Source organism: Hippocampus comes, unplaced genomic scaffold (genome assembly GCF_001891065.2).
Source record: "Hippocampus comes isolate QL1 unplaced genomic scaffold, H_comes_QL1_v1.1 scaffold207, whole genome shotgun sequence".
NCBI lineage: Eukaryota > Metazoa > Chordata > Actinopteri > Syngnathiformes > Syngnathidae > Hippocampus > Hippocampus comes.
In genome coordinates, this window is record NW_017805146.1 from 1 (window position 1) to 25,759 (window position 25,759).

The 25,759-nt window shown below is 46.7% G+C and overlaps 1 protein-coding gene across 3 annotated transcripts; it reads right to left on the minus strand.

The window, feature by feature from the left end:
* Positions 1-10,709: 10,709 nt before the first annotated feature.
* Positions 10,710-25,725, minus strand: LOC109514633 (protein tyrosine phosphatase type IVA 2). Of its 3 annotated transcripts, none has more exons than XM_019867910.1 (7): positions 25,604-25,725; positions 15,172-15,488; positions 14,792-14,900; positions 14,579-14,671; positions 14,367-14,497; positions 12,741-12,815; positions 10,710-11,933 (listed from the first exon to the last, which is right to left on the minus strand). In XM_019867910.1, the coding sequence occupies exons 2-7, from the start codon at positions 15,174-15,176 to the stop codon at positions 11,822-11,824; spliced, it is 525 nt and encodes a 174-aa protein (XP_019723469.1). In that variant the 5' UTR covers positions 15,177-15,488; positions 25,604-25,725; the 3' UTR covers positions 10,710-11,821. The 3 variants fall into 3 exon arrangements, with proteins under 3 accessions (XP_019723469.1, XP_019723470.1, XP_019723471.1); XM_019867911.1 differs by lacking the exon at positions 25,604-25,725 and adding an exon at positions 22,492-22,611; XM_019867912.1 differs by lacking the exon at positions 25,604-25,725 and adding an exon at positions 22,202-22,222.
* Positions 25,726-25,759: the final 34 nt, after the last annotated feature.

Here is a 25,759-nt window from a genome sequence, read left to right on the forward strand (position 1 = left end):
GGCGTTTTTGGCACGAAAAAAACGACCATGTATACCAAAAAGGTGCAAGCCAACTTTATTCATTGTTTCAAGATGTTTTGTTGATCAGGGCAACTCCGCTGGAATAGTTGAGACGCAAGTCTCGTCTGGATGCTTGCGGCGTGCTCTCTACTGGTCCCAACGGGGCCGGGGGCTGAAGGACCTGCAAAACCCAAAGGATCGCGGTGAAATCTAACTTCATTTCAGATTGAGGAGGAAACATCGGATGACTTTCTGAGGGTCCCGATGCCTTTTCACCCTCAAAGGATTCGCTGTATATCAATCAACATGTCAAAAACATTTCGGTCTCAAACTCCAGCAGAGGGCCCGGCATTGGTAAGAGGAAACAATAAACCCGATTTCGCTTATAGTAAGTATGGTAATCCTTTTGTTTTTTTGTTTTGTTTTTTGTCGGCATGATGTTTAGTAAGGCATTAGTGCAAAAAGAGCAAGGGTATAGTTAATCAGGCTTTTTTTATTTTATTTTATTTTTTTTAGGGCATGATGTATAGTAATATTGATGCATGTGGGGATATTTATATTTTAAGCCGGGGGAGACATTTTAGCTGACTGATGTTGTGCCGCCGCGGTTGTCTATATCCGGCCATGCAGACGCTGGCTGCTTGTGGTGTTTTGGCGCTCCACTTCAAGTACAGTTCACCCTCGAATCCCCGCATGCCGCTGCTGCTTTGATGAGAGGCAAAAAGAAAGCCGCGTGACGATTTGTTACGCTTGCGAGGTCGGATGAGGCGGGCCGGGCTGCGACGCTTTCTTCCGCTGTCTCACCAAACAGCTCGACTTGTTGTTCCGACGATCAACAAAGTTTCCATCTGAACCGCACCGTCAGAATCAGTTACCGACGTCGTGAGCCCAAAGCATTAAATCCCACAACATTCAGTAACAGATGGCTCTCAAGAATATGATTTAGCGTTAGAATTGACTTGTGCGGCATTTTAATTAAAAACATTCTCCCATCTCTTTCGATCGGTCTGTCAGTGGGATTTATTTCCTTTTGTATTATTTGCTGAACTCATTGGACTCCAATCGATAAAGGGGGTTTTGTTATTCATGACAGGCGAAGACTATAATTTAGCCCCATCGGACCGTCCCAAACAAGATTGATTAGCTCGCTTAAACCCATTTTTATGCCGGATCCTGACATAAAAAAAAAAGTGCCATTCAAATTTTCCTTTGACACACAAGCTGCTACGATTCCGGAGGACGACCACAAAGACAGAATCGGCTTCGCCCTATCGCTCCAGCTAGCGCGTCTCTACACGATTGGGAAACACTCCATCAGGTTGGGACCGACATGTTAACGACAGCAATCCACTGCTATTTCACTCTTGCGCCGATAAGAGTTGCCATTGCTTCCCATAAATGAGATCGGGCGGGGCAGGGGCGCGGGGGCATGTCACGCGCTGACTGCAACGTGGCCATATTGTGAAATATGCAAGCGGGATTGCAAGCTGGGTCGGCAACGAAACGATAACAAATGTGTGCGCGTGTCGCGGCCAGGTGACAGCAGGGATCCGATTGTGCTGAAAGCGTTCCAAACTGCAAGCAAACGTGGGCTGATGCACAACAAAAGATTGTTTTGGGCTTCACCTTTCTTTCTCCAGGCAACGTTAACACTTGACGATAAAGTCACATTGTCTGTAAAAGTTACAAAGGAAACCTGATGATTGCTTTCAATGCCGTATTCTTCTGAGCGCGAATTGAACGTTTGACTCGTCGGTCGGCTCCCCCGAGCTGCTCATTTGCGACTCGTCTGTACATAATTCCAGTTGTGAGAGCGACGCCCACACGGTGGCTTCTCGCTTTGCGAAGGTATGACAAAGGGCATTTCATGACTTGGGCTTCTGAAACACGTCACTTCACGTGAATTCACTTCATCCCAGCTTGACTTGTGATGGCACGAGAGAGGCTGCCTGTGTCATGGGGAAAGGCTGGAAGGAGAAAGGACAATAACGTTACTTCAGAGGTGGCAAACGTACTCAGAATGAGTGCTTAAGTAAAGGTAGGGGAAAAAAAATACATTGAGCTAGGAAGGCACCGTCGGACCGCTAAGCGGAATTTAGCAACATACTTGTGTCAACACAAATGCCCGCAGGCATGCAATTCCTGATTTGCTTCGCCGCTTGCGTTTATTTTCGACATCCCACCTTTGTTTGCGACGAAAATTGCCTCGGAGATGTTCACAGCCCGCGCGTATGAGCGGCGGGCGAGGTGCTCTCTTCGCTAACGCACCTGAGAAGACGCGGAATAGTACGGGGGTGCATGTGCATCAAGTTCCTCATTTCCTCAACCTCTCGTTTCCGCGCAATTTCCTGCGCAGATGCTTCCATTACCTCCAACCAAGAGAACCCCTGCAACGCATCCTGACGGAGGCGTCTGTGCGGGACGCACTCCGAATACTAACTAGGGCTCATACGGCGCCTGCGAATATGTGCTACGCGACAGAAACGGCCTTGAATTATACATGCGCGTCAAACCACAGAGAGCTTTGCTGTAAGGAGGGGAAGACAGTGCCATTAGAGGTCAGCTTTGTACTATCGGCCGTCAACGATGTCGCCGTCTCAGGTGTCCTCGGCCGACTCCACTCGAAGTTGAGGGGAACGGCGCGCGTCTGCTCCGATTGGAATCCGCTTTCCCAGCCTGCTGATATCAAGGATGCAAACGCCGCTGCAATCTGTGCATTTGCGATCAGCGCTCATCAAATGCGAGCCGCCCTCGCTAGGCTCTCACGACAGCAAGGGGGGGCGCTATTACGAAACACAAAAGAAACAGGTGGTAAACAGAGCACCGGGTTGGGGGTGGGGGGGGGCAATACTCAAAAGGCATTCGGATCCATGTAATTAGATGCAAACACCTGATCTCGGCCTGACAATAATGCATGAAAAGCATCGTTAGTGCCATTTTATCCGTGTTGCATCTGTCTAAGCAAGATAATGAGATCCGCTGCGGGAGCTGTGACAATTCTTCTTGAGCTACACGAGGCTCAAATACGACGATAAAAATTAACAAGCAATAAAGTCATGTGAGGGGGTTCATAAATACCGGTCTCACCTAATGCTGAAACGACCATCGCGCAAGTCCAGTCCAACCTCTTTTCAACCGAGCCCGTTTGCCACGTCAACGCTGCGGTGACTTGCTCCACTGCTCTTTGTGGAGCGTCTGTTGAGAAAAACAAACACTGAAAAATGAACTTGAAAAATGGGACGGCTGCAAATGCTCATTCAAAACTTGAGAGGTCCGATGAAGTTCTCTCCTTTTATTTCACCCCAAAGATTTTTGCCACTCGCGCATATCGCGCGAACGTGAAGTTGAAAGCAATTGTTCGAGAGCAATCCAAAACAGCACGTTTGGACTTCACGCGTTCAAGTGCATTCCAAATCCAATTCGTGAGCGCCCACGAGAGTCTCTCCGGTGTCCTCGGCATCGCCAAAATAAATTAGACTTGGACTTGGACCATGAGATATTGTCCCGACGACGCAGCGCGTGACTGAGTGACATCTTTAGATGAAAGGAACCATGCGGAGAAGCCAAGTACTCCCTTGGGCTGTCGAGGGCCCCGTGAGCCCGCTTGAACTTCCCAGGTGACGGGGAACGGCAAAAGTCTTTTAACGCACGCGTTGAGCGAATCCCCGCTGCACATAAACATAACCGAGAGCGTCGGCGCCACTTTGATACGCCCACAATGGTCGAGGACTTTGGGCATAACGGTAAGCTCACCTCTCCATTTCGCTCTCATCCTCTCGGCATCTCACCGTGGCAGGAGTCAATGCGCCGAGCGTTGCGCTGACAATCAAGAGGAAGAAAGGGAAGCCCTGAAAGGAAAGCAGGAGTGAGCCAGCACTTTCACCGTGACTTGAATGACACCCCGGCATGCAAAATCAAGGGCCGGCCCCGAGACATTTTCCTTCATCTGGCACTTGTGTGTCTCCAATATTTGCTCTCAAGTTAAAGAACTTCGTATCTTGAAACTATCCTAAGTCAGGTCAAGTTGTGATATTTGAATTCAAATCCCCATCAGGCCACGACATATATCACCATCTTGACTGCTAATTGAAAGTTCAGCTCAGCTAAAAATAAACGGCCCTCCACATAGTGCAGCTGCTGCGAAGATCACATTATCTCCCCATCTGTGCTGTGGGGCCCCGACGACGTTGTTGTTTTTTTGGGACGCCGCAATTTCAGTGGCAATTTATTCTTTTCTGTAGCCTAATAGTGGCTTTTTCCACCAGCTGCAGCTCCCCTCAGAGTTAATGAATGTTATTTCTGCGCAGACAAATGCGTCAAGCCCTTGTTTTATAAACATGCGGCGAGGCTCGAAAGTGGCAGTTTAACGCGGGAACTTAAACGCGGCGCTCGGCTCGACGTTCTTTATTTCTGCCGTTTTTCACGCCTCTCGCTGGTCTGCAACTGGCGCCGGCAAAAGGACGCATCTGTGCTTTCCTCTTTTCAGTATGTCCTCACGCTCTCCTTTAGATGCATTTTAAGAATGCAGAAACGGGAAGACTCAATGCCGTTCAAAAATCCACCTGCGTGAGCCACAAGACACTGCTGTGCTCCAAACCCAATCTGCATGCACTTGTTCAGATGCGCTTTGTCCCAGGCTTCCCTCTAAAGAAACAAAAGTTGGATCCTAATTGCTTGGGGCACCCGTGCGACGCCGAGACTCGCTGGCAAATTTGTCATTTCCAAAGCTAATCGGGTACGCGTCGTCGTGGAAAACACGCTCAGCGCGTCGCGGGCACCGACGAGCGCTCTGACTCACGCCAAGACGCTTCATAAAAATTCCACGTGGAGGAAAAGGAATTCTAAACACATTCTCGGTCTTCTGGCGAATCATGACCTGAATTGACAAAGAAGGAGAAATCTCAAAGAGCCAATTAGCACGGATGCTTGTTAAGACAGCCGCTTAACACGTTGCGTGTCAGCCTGGATTGGCCTTTCGCAGCTGCTTCGGGGCTATTGAGATGAATGCCGATAAGTGCGTTAAAAGAGGAACAATGCTTTGGGCCTAAACAAGGCCCCCCTATTCATTGGTGCAATCCTACCAGGAGACGTGAGGCTCAGCTAAAGCACAAATCGCTCCAAAAAGGTCCACTAGCTTAATGCTAACACGTAGTATGAAACACGATCGACGGACTCGTGGATATTAGCAAAGAGTAAATCGCCCTCCGTTGCAGGGGTGACGCTCCAGACCGCGCCCCCGAAATTTAAATAGCAATGACCTATTGAGAGCGGGCGAGAGCTATTTCTGTGTTTCGAGAAATCGATGATCACATTCACAGATGAATGCGAGGAAAGCAAGATTCAGTATTTGTAATTCAATCATCTTCAGCAAAACCGAAGATGAGCTGTCCTGTTTTCACTCTCCTTCTTTCAAGTGTATCCAGTCAAATAACGGTGTGTCGCCATCGAGTGGCCAACAGTGGAATTACACCCCAAATAAATGGGCGGCACCGTGTAATTGTTGACGTTTAGGCAGCAACACAACACAACTCACAGGCTCCAAAATGCACTTGATGATTCCCTTTTGGAAGTTTAGCTTCTCAAAAACATTAAACGTTGCGTAAACAGCAAAATGTCCAACCAAACCATGAACTCTAACATACTGTGAACAACAAAAGTTGGGGAGTTATTAATGACCGATCATTTTCACTGGGCAAGTAGATTTCAGTTGACATCTTGTCACTGGACAATTTCAATTTGTAAGTTATGGTCACAATGTATTGCCCTTTTCAGTTTGTTTTTTAAAAAGGGGGGGGGGGGGTAAGTAGGAGAGGGGACAGGAATTGGGGGCGAGTGGGAGATACGGGAGGTTAGAGGGCAACCCTGCATGAAGCAAAAATGGGAAGCGGCGGCTGGAGTTGGAAGATGAAAGCATCGCCGATAAGCAAACGGGTAAAGATGTATAAAGATGGCGAGGAGGTGGGAGAAAAGTGGAGGGATGTCCACGGAGATAAGCCAGAGGGAATTCGTCGCGGAGGACAAACTAGTCCAGGGAGAGACGGTGAGAAAGAGGGAGCGAGGTGGCACGAAGCCACATGGGAGGATGACACTTGTTTTTTTCCTCTCACTGCAGATAGAGGAAGAAAGACGTGAGAGAGGTCAGACAGGCCCGCTGATTGACTGGCAGCAAGTCTGCCTGTCATTCAGCATCCCCTCACACTCCAGACACTAGCTTAGGATGTCGCGGCGGGGCCCGGGGCACGCCGCACGCTCACTCAAGAACACGAGCTTCTGACATTCAATGTCTCCATCATATCAGGAAGAATAAGGAAGTTGTTTTCATTTATCATTTGCTAATTTGGCCTTTTTATATGATTGAGTTTACAATGTTGTTTTGATGGCTTCAAAGTCAAGCCAGCGCTAGCTAGCTCATCAACAACTTCACACATGGATCTTTTTTGGGTTGGTCCTTTGCCTATTTACATGGTTTCTTTACATGGTGTCGTCAGCTTGAAAAAGTAACATTTTTAAGCACCGTACGGTGGCAAGTGAAGGAGTCATCAGAAAAACAACACCTGAAGTACACATTATTGGAAATCTTCAGTACGCTCAACATAGTATTTGTAGTGCATGGCTTTTCACTAATTGCCATTCCTTAGCAAGGCACCCGTTGCCTAGTGAACCTCAGATCTGTTCTCCCGGGACGTTCTAGGAATAAGGCACGCGCAAGTTAAACAAGCCCCAGTTTTCCTCTAAATATGTGATTATTAATTACCACGCTGTCGAATCCAAACATCCACGACGCAGTGGCAAGGTGCGTCTCGGTAGACTGGCGGCATCCAAGATGCTGCCAGACACGATCCATCACCTGGAGATGAGGGGAAGGCCGATTTGGTGGCTTTCTACTGACCTCCGCTGGTGACTTGATGTATTGAGAGGTGACTTAAAGGGTACTTTACCCCCATCTGGTGGTGGGATAGAGAAAGTGCTTGTATTGGACGTGTCGCAGAAGAGGGGAAATTCAATTCGCACTCGAGTCAACTCGGTGTCTCGTCGGTCGATATTTTTGAACATTCACTAAGGTTCAGGTTTACAAATCATTATTGATTTTTTTTTTCTATTTTCCTATATTCAAGCACTGTGTTAATCTTTAAGCTGTGCATAATGTTACAGTAGTTAAAGTGAGTTCATTGTTTTTTTCTATCTAGTACAATACATTTCTGAAGCACTGCTCAATTGTATTTAATTTTTTTTAGGAACACTATCGTTGCGTTCACAAACATTAAGGACACTTGAGCTATATATGAGTAGTCATTGTCAAGATTATTATACTGGACGCAAACTATATTTTCTTTCATCCCCACAAAAAAATGCTTTTTACAAAATCTATAACTAACTGAAAACACATTTTGATTTCGTGTTAACACCATGCTCTTAAATGTATTTATTACGGTTTTACTGTACATCTGAATAGAGGAAGGAAGGTCAAACAGGATATTGAGAATTGTAGTTTACGAACCAATTCTTAAATCTTACACTTGAAAAATACTCCACATATATTTTTTATCTAAAATGTATCATTTTTGAAAAAAATAAACAAATAAAAACTAACACCCTCTGAAACCTAATTAAAACAAACTCAATTTGAAAACAAAATTTAAATAGAAATAAAAACTATGATGAAAAATATATAACTTATATTGACGTTGAGACTGCTCATTAATTTTTACAGTGACTAACAATATCATATATACATTTAATTTTAACAAATTCCTTTTAGATGTTGAAATGCGTAAATGCTGCAAAGCCCCCATCCGGGAATGGCACGCAGCATTGGAGCCCGGGGTGAATCATTTGGCACGAGACAATGGTTAAGAACAGACTAATTCATGTGTGTCTTTTACATATATTCATTTCCATATCAAATATTCATGACAATAAGAATATTTGTTTTTCAAATGAGCGCAAGCGCCAGCAAACATTTCGGGCACGCCTCATAAGAGAAACACAGCCACGAGCCAACATGCATTTTTCAAGTCCCTGATGGCGACACACAAGTTTTTGTGGCCTCCCTTAAGCTTGGCACAAGGCGCCTTCCTCCTGCTTCCTGCTTGGTTCTTATCAGAGTTTTATCGTATCCAGTCAAAACAACGGAAGGAGCCAATTTCACTTCAATGTCTGAAAATTCCTATTCACTACAAAGGAGCTATCCTTGTTCCTCCATCTATGCCTGGGATGTCGTGTGAAAGGCGGAAGAATTCAATGCACTTCCAACTTGATGGCAGGCGATAGATAAGTGTTGTGCCCAGCTTTATGTGGTATGAAATGAATGAAGCCCAGTTAAATCCATTTCCACCATCAAGGTGGCCTATAATTCATAGCCCGCAATTAAAAAAAAAAAAAAAAAATCATCTTTTTTCAATTGGGGAAGCCAAATTAAGCTAAACTCGCATGTTGCTTGCACAAACTCATGTTAAATTGGGAGTCCCAAATAAAGTTCAGACGTTCCACTGCTCTTCTGGACATTGTTTTTCTTACTTTGCTTTAGTTACTTAGTAAGTTACTTGGTTAATTATTTAGTCACAATAAGAGTGATTTAGTGACAGTGACATTTTCAGAGTGACTTTGTTAATTATACTGCAAATAGTTGTTGCTAAATTGGAGTTAGCGCTCACCTGTCAACATGAAAATGGGCTCTGACTAACCCAATAATCTATTCTATAGACTTTTCCTGACGTTTTTGCTTTCTAAGAGAAGCCTGGAGGTCTTGCGTTAACACTGGCTGCCATTTGAAATGGTCCGTAATTCTTCCCCACCTTGAGGCAGCGTTTTGGCCAAAAAGGTCAACCTTTTGTTTCGTCAGAGCAGAACACAAAGTGATGGCAATTAGGAGCAGTTTAAAACAGCGGTCAGTGTAAGCCCAAAACTTCAGAATTCTGCTAGTAAGGAAAAAAAGTCAGCTGGAACTGCTGAACTGTATTTGGAATGAATCAGAGGCACTGTCACTGATGCGGGTGTGTACATGCGTAGCCTTTGGCTAACGTTAAGTCATTTAAAATCTGAAACGGGAATTTTCTTGAATTATGAGTCGTTTCTCTGTCTAAGAATAGTCTTTCTAAAAGCGCGCGTTCCGTCACATGGAAGGACACGCGAATGGACAGCGACCGTGTCGGTGGATGGAAATGTTTACTGGCAACAGGAAGCTCTCGGGGGGGCTCCAATCCATTCAGCTGCACGCTCGCGTCCCTCAACATATGACTTGCAACACATCCAAAAAAGCCTTGGGGCAATTTCTTGTTTGCTTTCACGGTGAAGATTTGGGAGTTGACTGTGTGATGCCTGTTATCAATCTTGAGAAGTTTCCCAGAAGCTGCGGCTTTGTACTCACCACCTGTAACCGTTGTGAGGTGCGGTAAATTAGCATGTCGACGGTATCAACGAGAGCAATGTTCAGCTTAAGGCGTTGGTGGTTTCGGATAATCACGCGGCACTCCATAAGGCCGTCCCTCTGGCCTCACAATGGCAATGTCACCAAAGGTCACGACAAATGCAGTGAATGACACATCCCCAAAGTTCTGAGGAAAGGCAGATATACAGTACATCATTAGCAGCACGTGAGGAATGAATGGGTCATGAGCTGACGTAACCTGTCGCCAAGAACTACAAAACAGGACACATCAGTCACATCAATTTAAGACCGTTTTCCAGTAAATGCGGTTGATAAGGAAGACATTTGATAATGGCGATTTTTTTTGGGGGGGCGGTGGTTTTCTGCGTTGGAAAATTGCATTGCTTCATACTATTGAGTGTCTTACACAACCAGCTAGCTTGTGCTGCAGTATAAGAATACTACGACTATTTTTTTCTAAACATTTTTCTCCCGCCTTTGGTGAATGAAAATGTTTTTGTCAATTTTAGTTTGTTACGCTTGTTTTCATTACCAATAATAAACTAAAAACTTCACATGCTACACAAACAACAAATGCCACACACAAGTAAAGTATTGCTTTCTTAACCCCTGACACAGACGGGATAAGAAAGCGATACTTGAGTTTTTTGGGTTGACACCAATTCTCCCTTTTAGGGATTCGTCATGGCCGCTTCTGGGCAGCAGAGGGAGCCGTTTGGGTGGCTCCGACCGCTAGCATGAACTCCGATGATCAAATGTGCATTACTCGAGCTGGGTGTCATTTCACAGCACCACGTACTCCTCTTCTTATTTGCACGTGGTGCTGACTCACACTCCGCCGTGGAAAAAGGACACGCGCACTGCTTCCGGCTGTTCCAGATAAGGAGGGCCATACGAGAATGGCTTGAAATCCGTTTTGCTCGGAGGGCCTCCTGTTATCGCACTTGCTTTTAGCCCGGATTTGCGGAAGAAGAAACACGAGAGCACGGAACCCGGAAAACGTCCACACCCCAAGTTGAAAACAAGAGGCGGCGCGGCAAAAGATCTGCGTGGCCCCTTTTAAACGTTTCCAGAATTAGAGTAGATATTCTCAAATACATTGATAAATGATTTGATTAGGCCCCCTCCACCCTCCCCCAATCAGCCACGGGAGAGAAGATCATTCTGAAGGCGTGCCTGGGTGAAAAACAGATTAGCGAGGTCGATGACTCATATTGGCTGTCATGTGATCGATCACCGGCCTACTTTGCGAACCCAACCTTCAACAAACACTTTTCAAAGCATTGTGACGCTCAATAAAGAGACGAGAGTGCTTTTTTTCTCCATTTATTTTATCTTTAAAGAACCAATACGAATTGGGGATGTTTTCAAAATGGGGACAATTTAAAAAAAAAAAGAAAAAGTACAACTGACCATTCATATCCGCTTTGCCTTTCACATGAGGAGGGGGAAGAATTTCAGGTTGTGTGCACGCCATGTAGTATGGGTTAAACCCCCAGTAGTATGGGTTAACCCCCATACTACATGGGGGTTAAGGGAGGTCCTATTGAAAATATATGAAAAATAAATGTACCTTGAGGTTGTTGAGTTTCGTCCCGTATCCATGGTTGATGTAGGATGGTGAGTGTGCGCGTGTGCAGGGTGTCACGGCCGTTCGATGCGCTTTACTGAGGTGGACAGACTATTGCACTCCGAGAAAAATAAAATAAACTAAAGACATGGCTCTCAAAAGGAAGAAAAAAATAAACGATTGAAAATCAGTGTCCTTGCCCCTTGCCAAGCTTGCAACTCCCACACATAAATATCGCAGACATATTCAAACTCTGTGAACCTTTAAAATGAAAGAGACTTGAAACGAGTGAAGGAAAAGGGGAAAATGTGACTGCATTTTCAGGTGTCCCCAGTGAGAGAGAGAAAAAACAAGAAAAACATCCCCAAATACCAAAATGGACAGTCACAAAAGGTTGAAAATTTGTTTAAAGACACATTAACCTATTCCAATCATAAACCTCAATGTTTGCAGAAATAAAAATCTGAATATTTCATATTGCATCCATTTCATCACCAATGTGTGTAAAAATTAAAAAAAAAATCACAAAATGGAAGTACGATATCCCACGATTGTAGCTGAATGAGGTGGAGGAGGGAGGGGAAGCAAAAGTATATGTATATATAGATATATTTTTGGGATGGGCGACAGCTGCAAACAATAGTGGGCCGTGGTTGACAGTAGAAGCGGGAGGTGAACCCCTCTGTGTGCTTTGACCTTCCATTCATCGGTTCAGCTGGTGTACCCCCACCGTGGGCGACTCGCTTATTCTCTGTTCAATTAAGCATGACTCATCACAACAACGACTGATAGCGCTCTCCTGGTTGATTTTCACCCTCCCCCATCCCGCTCGAGGTGCATAGGCAGGTGCTGGTGGGCCGGCTTTACTGCACGCAGCAGCTGTGGCCGTTGGGATCCTTGAAGCGCAGACGCATTTTCGGTCGGTATTTCTCGAGGTAAAGAAGCTGTTTGGAGTTGAAGGCCCCGCGTCTCTTCCTACAGAAGAACACGGCGAGTAAGTTTGTGACGTTTACTTGGGAAATGTCGCCGACGGGTTATCCTGACTCAGCTCAATGTAATGTATCAAACTCGCACAAATTTACTTGGGCCAGGTTACTTGAAGACTAAGTGACATTCGGTGGCGTGAAAGGCAGCAGGTGGACGGATCGGACCTTCTGCCATCGAGCGTTTCAATGTTCTGCTCGTCACTGTGCATAGCACTGGTGAAGTCGTGATGAAATAAAGAGTCAGACCGACCGAGTGTGTGAAACTGGCCAATTTCCTGCTGTGCATACCCGATGATCTCCCACGGCAAAGGAATACGCCGCAGCAAAGCCGTTGGGACTCACCGCAGTCATGTGATTCCCCACTCTCTAATCAATAGTTTGAGAACGGACCACGTGCGAGCAGCACGAATGACTGCGGGTCGGTAAAGATGCCGGGTTGTCAGGTCATAGCTGAATCCCGAACACTGTCGTGAAATCGCTTCAGTGTTCCTAAAATCTTTCATTTTCTACAAACAACCGACGCGTCTTTGTTTTCTATCTGTACCCGCGACGTATACTGGCCGGCAGAACAACTAAGTGCTCTTCCACAAGATGGCAGAAGATAAACAATGAGCTTAAATTGCGAGGAAACGGAGACCAGATGACGACGAGGGCCATTTCGGTACATACAGTATACTTGGTGGGATTCTCGTTTGGTGGCGTGCCTTGGTATTTTTCCTCATGGCTTTGACGCCTTTTCTTTACACACCAGTTGAGTCGGTTTTCTTCTCAAGCAAAATAAAGAGACTTGACTTACTGCCTTATGAACTGCACCGCGTCCTCATACTTCATCCCACTCTCAATGAGAGCCAAGGCCACCAAGACCGGAGCGCTGAGAGGTCGGTCGAAGCCGGCGCGCAAGGTGAGGGGAGGCGGCGCGGGAATCCGAGCAGGAGGGGAAGGAGGAGGAGAGGAGAAGAGAAGATTAAATGCCACAGTTCACATGGTTCATCAGTGAAGACGGCGGGGCGGAGGAGGGGTGTTTAAACCTGGGAAACGGGCCTGGGAAATCAACAGGGGCGCGCGCAGGTTCGCGTTGCTCCGCAGGGGCACCGAGTTCACGCTGCACACGCGCTACAATACGACAGTGTGCTGTGTTCTCACCAGAAAGAGAACGGGGAAGAACAATAAATATAGAAAAAAAAGGGGGGGGGGTGAATCATGAAAAACGTTCACGACCCATCGACAGGTCAAACGGCAACGCTGGCAGGGCATTTCCTTTGGGTTCACCGCAAGTTTCAGACGCAATGTGACTGAGGCGCCCAAAATTATTTTTAAAAAAAACAACAACAAAAAAACTTGGGGGGGGGGGGGTGGAAGAGAAAACTGAAGCTCCGAACCAAGAATGCCAGTTATACAAGATCCAGAACGCAAAACGCTGGAGGCCAAACAAACAGATCTGATTGGCTAAATGCGCCTTTGTGGTCAGGAGTCTGTTGTTGTTGTTGTTTTTCTTCACTAACTTGCCCACATCATGTGCTTCTGTCTAGTTTGTTTTCAAACGTGTTCTTTTCTTTTTTGTTCGTTTGTTTTTAACTGAGCGCGGCTTGTGTGAAAATCCTCTGCCACGCTGGTCGCGGATTGGGGCAGTGAATGAGTGCAGTTCGCCAGTTCCGACCTCATGACCAGCCAACTGATCACATGCGTACAGGCTTGACTTTCAGCCTCAATTGAGAAGCTCGTGCTCGATAAACTCTGCTAAACTGAGCAGCCGATGGCCTCTTCAACCAGCAGAAGAAGCGCGCACACACAGCGAGACGTCGAATGAACATCATGGGATGGAGCTAATTTGATGTATTCGTCTTGGAAGTTGCGCGTCGTTAGCGAGAGCTAGCATATTGTTCAATTCGTTCTGCCGTTCGTCGAGTCCGCCGCCCGCGCAGCTCGTCACGCTAATGTCGAGGCCAACACAAATATGCTAAAAATAACTTCAGTATGTTGAACGTTGTTGTAGCAACCGCTGAGTTTGAAAGGGATGGCCGTTGCCATATTAATACGCATCGCTGCCTGGAGCGTAAGCTTCAAATCTCCAAATGAAAGCAAACGCGGGGCCTGACACAAAATTCAGGTCTGGTCAGGTCAACCTGAATGCGCTACAGTGGAATTTGACGGGTTTTCCAATCACAATCCGGGGCTTGCTCAGGTTTTTGGATTCGTCTTCCGAGTCCAAATTCCAATGACAAAAACAGTTGCACGATCATGCCCTCGCAAGTGGGCAAGAAGAACCACAGTTGGAGATGTACTTTCGGTCAGGCATAGGACTGTCCGAACAATCAAAGTCATAAATACAAAATTACGGGGTCATTTTACACAACAGAGTTATTTTGGAATGCTGGGATGGATTCATGGTTTGGGACTGCCTTCCTCTTAGCTGTGGACTCACCGGCCAAGCCCTGCGACACAATGCACGGCAATGCAGCAGCCGGGTTCCTCTCGAAATTTGGTGTTGAGCAGCTTGAGCCAGTCGTCCACGATGTGGGTTGGGGGAGGGGCGCCGTCGTCAAAGGGCCAGTCCTTGAGACCGAAACGACAACAAAAATATTCAACTATCAAGAAACGCCACCAACACTAATCAGGGTCTTTGTGGTCACTCACCAAAACCTGAATGCCTTCCTTCTCCACTGGAGCCTTGTCGTAGGTGGCTTCACATACTCTCACCAGCGTGTTCACGGCGAACTTTTTTAGCTCCTGGCAGATGTAAAAAAAAAATTATAATAATAATAAAAAATGGAGCACGCAGATATAGATGACAGACCCTCATAAAGATAAAAAGATGCATTTCTTTAGACGGAACCGACGCAGACATACCTCGGTGAACTTGTTAAGGGTGGCATTGGTGGGATTGTGGGTGATGAGGAACCTCATGCACTCGTACGTTATCTCGACTGCGGCGGGGCGGTTCATGTTGGCGAGACGGCTTGAGGGGGAAAAAAACAATTACAAAACAAAAAGTAACTTTTTGGCTCAGAAGTCAGAAAAGAGAGAACTGCGTAAATGGCTGAATAAATAAGGGAAGGACAACAAGGAGATGATGGCTCAACTAATGAGGGTGATGCACAGAGAGGACGGGGGACGAAAACAAGTCCAACACCACCCCAAGGTGTAAAAAAAAAAAAAAAAAAAAAAAGATACAAAGCCAAAACGTAAAAAGAAAAAAAGATGGAGAGACTATCCGAGAGTCACTTTACCCCATTCAGGAGAGCTGTTTGTGATTGGCTGTTCAAAGAGAAAGCGGAAAGCAAAGAGTTGTCGTATTGGCAGACAGCCGGGCCGAGGACTACGCGCGCGCTATCCAGAAGGGCTTTTTAATTTTGGATTTTTTTTTTTTTTTTACTATGCCAAAGTGAGCGCCTCCAAGGACAGTGGCCAATCAAGGGGGTTTCTGGGTAGCGTAGTCTTTCAGGGGGCAGCCGATTCACTTCTCCACAGTGGTGATGTGCTGTGCCTGGCAAAATTCCCCGCTCACACACGCCATATAGGTACGGCCCAAGTGAACACAGAAAGCCTGCGAAGAGAGCAAGGGGACAAAAATTAGGGATTCGGCAACCACATTTACTTTCATTTTTCAGATATGACACAAAGAATGAACATGAGTGCAGACTGTGAGAGAAGCCACCCCGACTAACTCCTTTTCATTTCTGAGTCAGCTATAAGCGGATGACACCTTTTCATTCGAGCACCGTCTACCATAAGGGCACATGTGAGACCTTCTCTGAAGCGCTGAATGGCGCCAAGTCCTTGACGGCCTAAACCCGGCCGCCACAAACTGGTTGGAGCCGTCTCGGAGCGAGCGCCATGCGCGAAGGGGGCGGGGTGGAGAGGAGTGCCAAGGAACAGTGCATGACGGCGTTTAAGTGGCTCTTGCGGGAAGCGCAGGGAGGGGAGCTCGGACTTTAGCACGGTGTCACAGGCTGCAAGTCACGAGGCGGGGATTACGAGAGTGGGCCAAGCCGTTCCGCGCTTAGAGTCTTCAAATTGTCACTCAAAACTTCAAACGTACTCGATATTGAACGCAATGTGAGCGCCTCGTTGAACTTCCCTGAAAGCTTTATTCCAAAGATGAGTTCCTACGCCGCTCTGATTGGAGAATGCTGTGAAAACGGACATCGGATGCACAATAGCATGACTAAGAAATGCAACGCAGACAACGGAGCCCGAGTGAGCTTCCCGGCAGAGAAGTGGGTCAACTGTAGGCAGCGTCGGGCCCGCTGTCACTGTGCTGCCGGCAAGGCATGCAAATGACTCAAAAAAAAAAAAAGTGCTACCTCACTCTCCAGTCACGCTGTCTGCGGAAGCCAACACTCGTTAAACAACAAGCAAATATTTACAAGTCTGTCGTTGAATTATTGTAATGAGCATTTCATTTTAAAGAAACAACTGTCGATGTGCTTGCAGAGGTGCACGCATTAAGAAAATGAAGCTGCAAAAAGAAAAGGTAGACCAAAGAAATGAAGTCAATCACAACTCAGGGCTAAAAGTCAACTCAGTGGCAGGTACAGATAAAATAAATGTGAAACGCTCGTTCCTATTTAGTCGATCTATACGGATGGTATAAATAAAACTGGGAGAAAGGTCAGCTGAGAAAGGCTGCAGCCCTGCAAAAGGTCCCTTGGGGGAACTTTCCCTTGGCGCTCACCACATGCTTTACTGTTCAGGGAACAGCATACAATTTCTGTATGTGTGTGTGAGAGCGAGTGAAGGGGTCTGCAAATCTGCTATCAGATTTGCAGAGGGTTTCCCAAATCAGCGGGCCTCCGACAAAAAGCAACAGTGACTGTAGAGAAAGAAGAAAGCCAGCGGGAGTGAAAAGGGCAATTGTGAGAGAGCCAAAGGAGGCTACGCTCGATGCCGATAAGGGGCGGCGGGGGTGCCATCTCGAGGCAGAAAATCACAAGCACCTAAACAGTGTCACAACAGAAGGAGAAGCGGGCCAGGGGTATCCCGCAACCGCAAAGCCTTTGATTCGGTTTCAGTCGCGTGAGAATATGGACAAGAGTCCTTCAACTCATACAGCCGCTCTTCCTCTACCATTGCGTGTCGTGTACTTAAGCCTCGTCAGCTCAAAAACCGAGATCGTCTTGAGTGGATTGGAAGAAAAGACGCAAGTGTCTCGACGAGAAATGTTTATTAGGTAGGGATACGGTGACAAGTGCGTCACGTCTCGGTCCACTCCACTTTGTCCGCCTGGCCTGCCTCGTGGTCTGAGGGTTGCGCCAGAGTCTGGCTCCTGTTTTGTCTGGATCCAGACTGGGCATGACCAGACTGTGCAACCTTCACGCAGCTGCGTGGGAGCTGAGTCAACAGGGGCCAACGGGGGTGTCATCCGTGGCGGCTTGGACAAGCGGGACGCACGGAGGAGGAGGAAAGGAGGAGTGAGGAAGCTGCGTTCGCCTTGGGGTCAGAGCGGCACCATGTGCGCCGCCAAGATAAAGATGCCCTACATACCGTAGACACCTGCTTGATAGGCACGGTCGCCACTTTGTACTACGAGACAGTGACGATAAAATTATTTCCACATGGCACAGTTCCATTTTCCGGGCGGGCAAACTGGAATGAAATGGCAGAAAAAATACAATTTTGTGACTAGCGCACATAAGCATCTCAGAGAGTAGTTTTGATTTTTTTTTTTCTTCATAGTTTCTCCCATCTCGTGGGCACTGCGACGCCAACAAATGGAGGAGTAAGACACCCCGAAACCAAGACGACGACATCAACTTCGGACTCATCTCACCATCCAAACGATTGCTCACCCAGACAGTGAAGAACCATGGTGGTCTTCTTTTAGCCATATCGCAACAACACTTGGAACTGAGCTGCTGGTTGTGACAGTTAAGAAATTTAAATTCCCCCGCCATTTCATCTTCGACCTGTAGGTGGAGCACACTCTATTCAGATGTTTGATGTAAACATGAGTGCAGACTGTGAGAGAAGCCACCCCGACTAACTCCTTTTCATTTCTGAGTCAGCTATAAGCGGATGACACCTTTTCATTCGAGCACCGTCTACCATAAGGGCACATGTGAGACCTTCTCTGAAGCGCTGAACGGCGCCAAGTCCTTGACGGCCTAAACCCGGCCGCCACAAACTGGTTGGAGCCGTCTCGGAGCGAGCGCCATGCGCGAAGGGGGCGGGGTGGAGAGGAGTGCCAAGGAACAGTGCATGACGGCGTTTAAGTGGCTCTTGCGGGAAGCGCAGGGAGGGGAGCTCGGACTTTAGCACGGTGTCACAGGCTGCAAGTCACGAGGCGGGGATTACGAGAGTGGGCCAAGCCGTTCCGCGCTTAGAGTCTTCAAATTGTCACTCAAAACTTCAAACGTACTCGATATTGAACGCAATGTGAGCGCCTCGTTGAACTTCCCTGAAAGCTTTATTCCAAAGATGAGTTCCTACGCCGCTCTGATTGGAGAATGCTGTGAAAACGGACATCGGATGCACAATAGCATGACTAAGAAATGCAACGCAGACAACGGAGCCCAAGTGAGCTTCCCGGCAGAGAAGTGGGTCAACTGTAGGCAGCGTCGGGCCCGCTGTCACTGTGCTGCCGGCAAGGCATGCAAATGACTCAAAAAAAAAAAAAGTGCTACCTCACTCTCCAGTCACGCTGTCTGCGGAAGCCAACACTCGTTAAACAACAAGCAAATATTTACAAGTCTGTCGTTGAATTATTGTAATGAGCATTTCATTTTAAAGAAACAACTGTCGATGTGCTTGCAGAGGTGCACGCATTAAGAAAATGAAGCTGCAAAAAGAAAAGGTAGACCAAAGAAATGAAGTCAATCACAACTCAGGGCTAAAAGTCAACTCAGTGGCAGGTACAGATAAAATAAATGTGAAACGCTCGTTCCTATTTAGTCGATCTATACGGATGGTATAAATAAAACTGGGAGAAAGGTCAGCTGAGAAAGGCTGCAGCCCTGCAAAAGGTCCCTTGGGGGAACTTTCCCTTGGCGCTCACCACATGCTTTACTGTTCAGGGAACAGCATACAATTTCTGTATGTGTGTGTGAGAGCGAGTGAAGGGGTCTGCAAATCTGCTATCAGATTTGCAGAGGGTTTCCCAAATCAGCTGGCCTCCGACAAAAATCAACAGTGACTGTAGAGAAAGAAGAAAGCCAGCGGGAGTGAAAAGGGCAATTGTGAGAGAGCCAAAGGAGGCTACGCTCGATGCCGATAAGGGGCGGCGGGGGTGCCATCTCGAGGCAGAAAATCACAAGCACCTAAACAGTGTCACAACAGAAGGAGAAGCGGGCCAGGGGTATCCCGCAACCGCAAAGCCTTTGATTCGGTTTCAGTCGCGTGAGAATATGGACAAGAGTCCTTCAACTCATACAGCCGCTCTTCCTCTACCATTGCGTGTCGTGTACTTAAGCCTCGTCAGCTCAAAAACCGAGATCGTCTTGAGTGGATTGGAAGAAAAGACGCAAGTGTCTCGACGAGAAATGTTTATTAGGTAGGGATACGGTGACAAGTGCGTCACGTCTCGGTCCACTCCACTTTGTCCGCCTGGCCTGCCTCGTGGTCTGAGGGTTGCGCCAGAGTCTGGCTCCTGTTTTGTCTGGATCCAGACTGGGCATGACCAGACTGTGCAACCTTCACGCAGCTGCGTGGGAGCTGAGTCAACAGGGGCCAACGGGGGTGTCATCCGTGGCGGCTTGGACAAGCGCGACGCACGGAGGAGGAGGAAAGGAGGAGTGAGGAAGCTGCGTTCGCCTTGGGGTCAGAGCGGCACCATGTGCGCCGCCAAGATAAAGATGCCCTACATACCGTAGACACCTGCTTGATAGGCACAGTCGCTTTGTACTACGAGAGAGTGACGATAAAATTATTTCCACATGGCACAGTTCCATTTTCCGGGCGGGCAAACTGGAATGAAATGGCAGAAAAAATACAATTTTGTGACTAGCGCACATAAGCATCTCAGAGAGTAGTTTTGATTTTTTTTTTTCTTCATAGTTTCTCCCATCTCGTGGGCACTGCGACGCCAACAAATGGAGGAGTAAGACACCCCGAAACCAAGACGACGACATCAACTTCGGACTCATCTCACCATCCAAACGATTGCTCACCCAGACAGTGAAGAACCATGGTGGTCTTCTTTTAGCCATATCGCAACAACACTTGGAACTGAGCTGCTGGTTGTGACAGTTAAGAAATTCAAATTGGCACCATGTGCGCCGCCAAGATAAAGATGCCCTACATACCGTAGACACCTGCTTGATAGGCACAGTCGCTTTGTACTACGAGAGAGTGACGATAAAATTATTTCCACATGGCACAGTTCCATTTTCCGGGCGGGCAAACTGGAATGAAATGGCAGAAAAAATACAATTTTGTGACTAGCGCACATAAGCATCTCAGAGAGTAGTTTAGATTTTTTTTTCTTCCTAGTTTTCTCCCATCTCGAGGGCACTGCGACGCCAACAAATGGAGGAGTAAGACACCCCGAAACGAAGACGACGACATCAACTTCGGACTCCTCTCACCATCCAAACGATTGTCCACCCAGACAGTGAAGAACCACGGTGGTCTTCTTTTAGCCATATCGCAACAACACTTGGAACTGAGCTGCTGGTTGTGACAGTTAAGAAATTCAAATTCCCCTGCCATTTTATCTTCGACCTGTAGGTGGAGCACACTCTATTCAGATGTTTGATGTAACTTGGTCCAAACCGGACCGAAGACGCATTTAAAATATTCGGGGTCACTCAGCCACGTTTGCATTCCAGCACGAAATAAGAGAAGCGTGGTCCAAACCGGACCGAAGGCGCATTTAAAATATTCATTTAAAATATTCGGGGTCACTGAGCCACGTTTGCATTCCAGCACGAAATAAGAGAAGCGTGAACGTTCAAAGAGATCAGGGATAAAGGCGAGGATCACACCTGCTCGGTTTCCTCCCTGGCTGAGGGCTGACGAACGTCAGGGCTGCTGTTCGTTATTGGCTCGGAATAAATCTGACTGGGTCATAAATTGTAAATCCTAATAAAAATGACAGCCATAAAAATGGCACGACATCACAATTGTATAATCTGCTAGACAGCAGGTTAATGCAAACTCTCCTCTGTCTTTCCTTGCAATCATTCTGGTTTTCAAGTCTGTTAAAATGTGCCTGCAAGGAGCGAGGCGAGTTAATACACAGCCGTCACCAGCTCTACGAAGAGACAAACATCCCCGTACGTGTGCACTCTTGGACGTAAAACCCACCCGTCAAACTCCTTGGAGGTCTCTTGAGGAGGGCGCCTCAACTACTTTTGAAAGCATCATTTTTCATCTGCCCGGTGTTAATTTACCAAAGAATGTCACAATCTTTTGGGGATGTCAGGTTCCATAGATTAGGGAGTCAAGCACATTATTTCGCAGACAAAATGCAACGGCAGAGTCAAAGATCGGACTCGGACACAAGTGACTACGGGCCAGCGAGAGAGCGCAAATGAGGATATAAAAGGTTACTTTGGAGCACAATGGTTGCTCTTAACACAGCATGCAGAAGTCACACCTGCATGCTTTTGAAACGATTCATCGAATAACTCAAGACAATGTAGAGAAGTCGAAAGCAACAGATCAATTTCATACTTGACTAAATGCTCGTTCAGCTCAGTCCAATAAAAACCGCCCCAAAACACAAAACTGCACTGGTTCAGAGGATGTGCAAAAGCAGTGGGGGGATGTTCTTTCGCTCACATTGTTGCTCAAGGGTTGCTTAGCACTACTGCGACACCCCCCCACCAACCCTTTTTTTTTTTTTTTTTTTTTTTTTTTGAAAACTACACCCTAGGTGGTGCTAACCAAGGACAGTAAAAAGAAAAAGAGAGAAAACAAGTGAGAAAATGCTCTCCATGCTTACTCTCATAAAAAAAGGACTCCGCGTGCGCTGGTATCAAAGTCATGATCTTAACTTTATGGCCACTCTTCACAACTGGAGGCCGTGATAATAAGCTCCTTCAGGATTAAAAAAAATAAAAACAACAGCATGGAGTCAAACAGTGCCTTGGCAACCAGAAAATACAACTGGTTCTTGTGCAATTCTCAGCTGCAGTTGCTTGAAATCCTGGAAAAGTAAAGGCCATCGGCGACATACATTTGTTCACAGCTGCGGCTTTAATTGCATTCTCAAATGTTTGGGCATCGAAAGGTCTTTTCACCTGCTGCTGCGGCGGCTCCAGATATTTTGAAGTGGAGAGCACAAGCGCTCATAAGATCACGTACCGGCTTTCCTACCTGTTGCTTAAGCGTCAGCCGAACAAAAAAAAAAAAAACAACAGCAGCATGGAGTCAAACAGTGCCTTGGCAACAAGAAAATACAACTGGTTCTTGTGCAATTCTCAGCTGCTTGAAATCCTGGAAAAGTAAAGGCCATCGGCGACATACATTTGTTCACAGCTGCGGCTTTAATTGCATTCTCAAATGTTTGGGCATCGAAAGGTCTTTTCACCTGCTGCTGCGGCGGCTCCAGATATTTTGAAGTGGAGAGCACAAGCGCTCATAAGATCACGTACCGGCTTTCCTACCTGTTGCTTAAGCGTCAGCCGGTAACGGTGTAGCGGCATCAAGATGAGTCGTCAGTATGTCAGACACCGCCCGTGCCGCCGAGCCGGTCCCTTTACTCTCTCGCGGCGCTGTGGCAACAACCGTAAACGAACATTGTGCTAACGCGTGCATGATTCATTAACCAATACGGGGCGGATGAAGCGCGCAAGGTGGCCGTGGCGCCGCATAATTCTCTGTGGCCTCCCGCTTACCGCCTTCAAATGACAACAAAAGTTGCACCTTCGTATCCTACGGTTCCGCAACGGACTAGTGTCAAATCGCTTTTAGAGCCCGGCTTGTGATATTTGATCAAACAGGGTCTTTGATTTCTAAACGGCCCGACGTGCTGACTTCTATATTTTGACCTGTGGCCCGATGGCAACAATGTGCACTTCTCCTTCTGTTATTTTGTTTAGTTTAAAGTATAACTAGAGAACTTTAAAAAAAAAAAAGAAGCGGCTTACGGTGCGGAAAGTACAGCAAATCGTTGGCCAAACAGGACACACGGGTAATGGGAATTTGTCTTCCAGCAAGGTATCCCGTGAATGGGGGCTTTCCGCTCTGCTTGCCGAGATTTTGGTCTTTTGGGCTATGATTGATCATGTGTACAACAATTAAAGTTCTGTCTGTTAGCTTAGCAAACAGCGAGTTGAAGTAGCCTTTTCATTTATTTTTGTTGCTATCCAATCAAAAGTATACATCTCTAAAAAGTTTTTTTTTTCAATCACAATCACAAAATCTAATTTAAGAAATTGGAGACAAATATATTCTGTTGAACAGCAACGATATCAACCAACTACATGCATATGAACCACGCATGGTGAAATAGGTCAAAATCAACTACCGCACTCTTTGTTTAGTGTAACACTTTTTTGCATTTTCTTTATATTCAAGTATTCATTGAAGAACTTCCTCGGCAGCCCTCTTTTGCTAAAACTGTAGCTTCAAGGTTCGACACTTTTACAACCTGTAATCGTGGGGGATTTAGAGATTGGAAAACACTGTCAGATTGTTCGAGACTGTACTTGAAACTGGAACTATGTCATCTCTGCTCTCTGTGCCACTGTGCGAGTCGCACGCACACGCGCGCACCTGCTCCTGTGATATCCGCAGGTGGTTACAGTGCAACGAACCATTCCGTTAAGTCATTTAGTTACGGGGGTGACGAATGATAGGCCTGTACTTCTTGGATGGCTAAGCTGTTACGGCCTAAGTTGATCACGCACAAGCACGCACACGCGCACACACACACAAAGTAAGGTTCATGTCATAGCCAGCAACACTGTACTCCACATAACTTTCTCACACTTTTGACACCAAGGACCGAAAATTAAATTGCCCCTAAATAAAAGACGAGGGTGGCGCGTGTGTCCGCAGTAAGATTCGCTGGTGTGGAAAAATGATCCTGTTAAGGTTCGAGGCAGAGATTCCAAAAATGATGAACTGACCAGGGGGACTCCATTGGAAGGTCATACATTGAAAACTGAGAGGCATGGGAATGCGCTCGGCCTTTAGTGTCACAGCTGCTCGAGTCAACTTCCTCTCCAAGTACATTTCCTCCTTTCACCTCAGCCCGCATGGCTAAATGCCGGAGTCTTTTATGCCTCCGATTTTACAGTAGTGCTAAAACACACCTCGTGCGCAGCACATTGCGACTTGAAAGGCCAGGTAGCTCTCTGGTTTGAAAGACTATATTCAAGGCAGCGAGAGACTTAATTCACCTTAGCGCGATACAACATCAATGATGACGCCTAACGTGTCGCAGTTTAAATCACGACGAAATTTCTTGAAAGCCCACGTACAGGCGTTCGAATATTCCGACAGCATTCCCCGAATTTATAGTTGACAATCGTCCCTCAAAAACTTTGCGGTAAGTTTTTTTCAAACCGGCAAGCGCATCTTTATCATACTTTTTACTATGCTTCTGCCAAATTTAATAGGAATTGGTCGATTTGCAGACGGCCTTGAAAATCTATAACTAGTTTGTTAATTAAAAACAAAAACAAAAAAGTCGTGCCTCAAATGTCGCCCCCCTATTGTCTTTGCTTTCACCTGTTTTAAAGCGGAACATCGTTGGAATCGTGTTTAAAATATGTGTCGGACTATGCCGGTCTCATGGAACTCATCTTTGGAATTTCACACATTCCATTCCCACTAGATTGACTGCAGATATTGTACCAAAACGATAAAGGTGCGTTGTTGTTGGTCTGCAGTTACCCAAATCGATTATGTCCATTATTGACATGTAAGCATGGTACAATGATAAATATGCCACGAAATAGGTCAGCCGTGTCCCGGGTCAAGATTTGCCACAAAGGGCGGAAGGTACTTAGCTCGTTCGCCGGCTACACCTTTTGGCCAAGCCCTAAATGGCAAAACCACGCATAAAACACTCACCTGTACACACACACGATCTAATATGTAAACACCGAAACATGAACGTCGAGCACTTGATCAGATCAAACCCTGAACGTTGCGAGGAAAGGCTAGTTTTTTTTCCACCTCGAAGCTAATGGCTAGCGTTATCTTCATCGCTTGTCGACTCAAATAAGTGGAACCGATAGCCTTGATTCTGTTGAAACCATTGCAGAGAGATATGAGCTTGTCAGATTTGCTTTCAATTGAAAACAAAGCCCTGAGAATAAAGTTAACGCCTATTAGTCGTGACCGTAAAAGTGCCCTCTTCTTAACCCGCGCCCCCCCCCCCAACCCCCGGTGCTGATAGCAAGCAATGTAGCATCGCTAGCTAGTGGGCTAGCTCCACACGCGACACTTTTTCGCGTTTCTCAAGAATTACCACGGCGGTTGTGCGATTACACTGTCTCCTTGGCATCATTTCGCCCGAAGTATCTCGCTGGGAGTAAAACCCAAGGGCACGGCGACACGACAGTGTCAAATGACCGCCGCTAAAGGCTACATGCTAAGGTTAACGTGGCTGCATGGTGTTGCACACTCTTTGAACTTACTTAAGCTAACTGCTGCTATTGCTAATCGCCGTGTAAGTCGATATGAAGTGCGGCTCAAAACTACAACGCCGCTAACGTGGGCTAACAGGCCACTTTTCTTTCCCGTTGGGCTAATTGGTATACTTACAAAGCGCAGGATGAACATTGAAATCCAGTGACTAGCCCGGAGAAAGAGGAGCGAGTGCGGAAAGCGCTGTCAAGTTGTCTTTTTGTTCCTCTTCAATGTGGCAGCTTCGTCTGTTGTTCAGGGAGGAACCTTGCTTGGTGGTTACTTTCATGGCGA

What these genes read in the sequence shown, in the direction of transcription:
- LOC109514633 (XM_019867910.1), bottom strand. An exon ending in CCCTTAACAAGTTCACCGAG is followed by an intron (nt 14,672 to 14,791) that starts GTATGTCTGCGT and finishes TACATCTGCCAG; the next exon opens with GAGCTAAAAAAGTTCGCCGT. An exon ending in TGTGTCGCAGGGCTTGGCCG is followed by an intron (nt 12,816 to 14,366) that starts GTGAGTCCACAG and finishes CCGACCTCTCAG; the next exon opens with CGCTCCGGTCTTGGTGGCCT.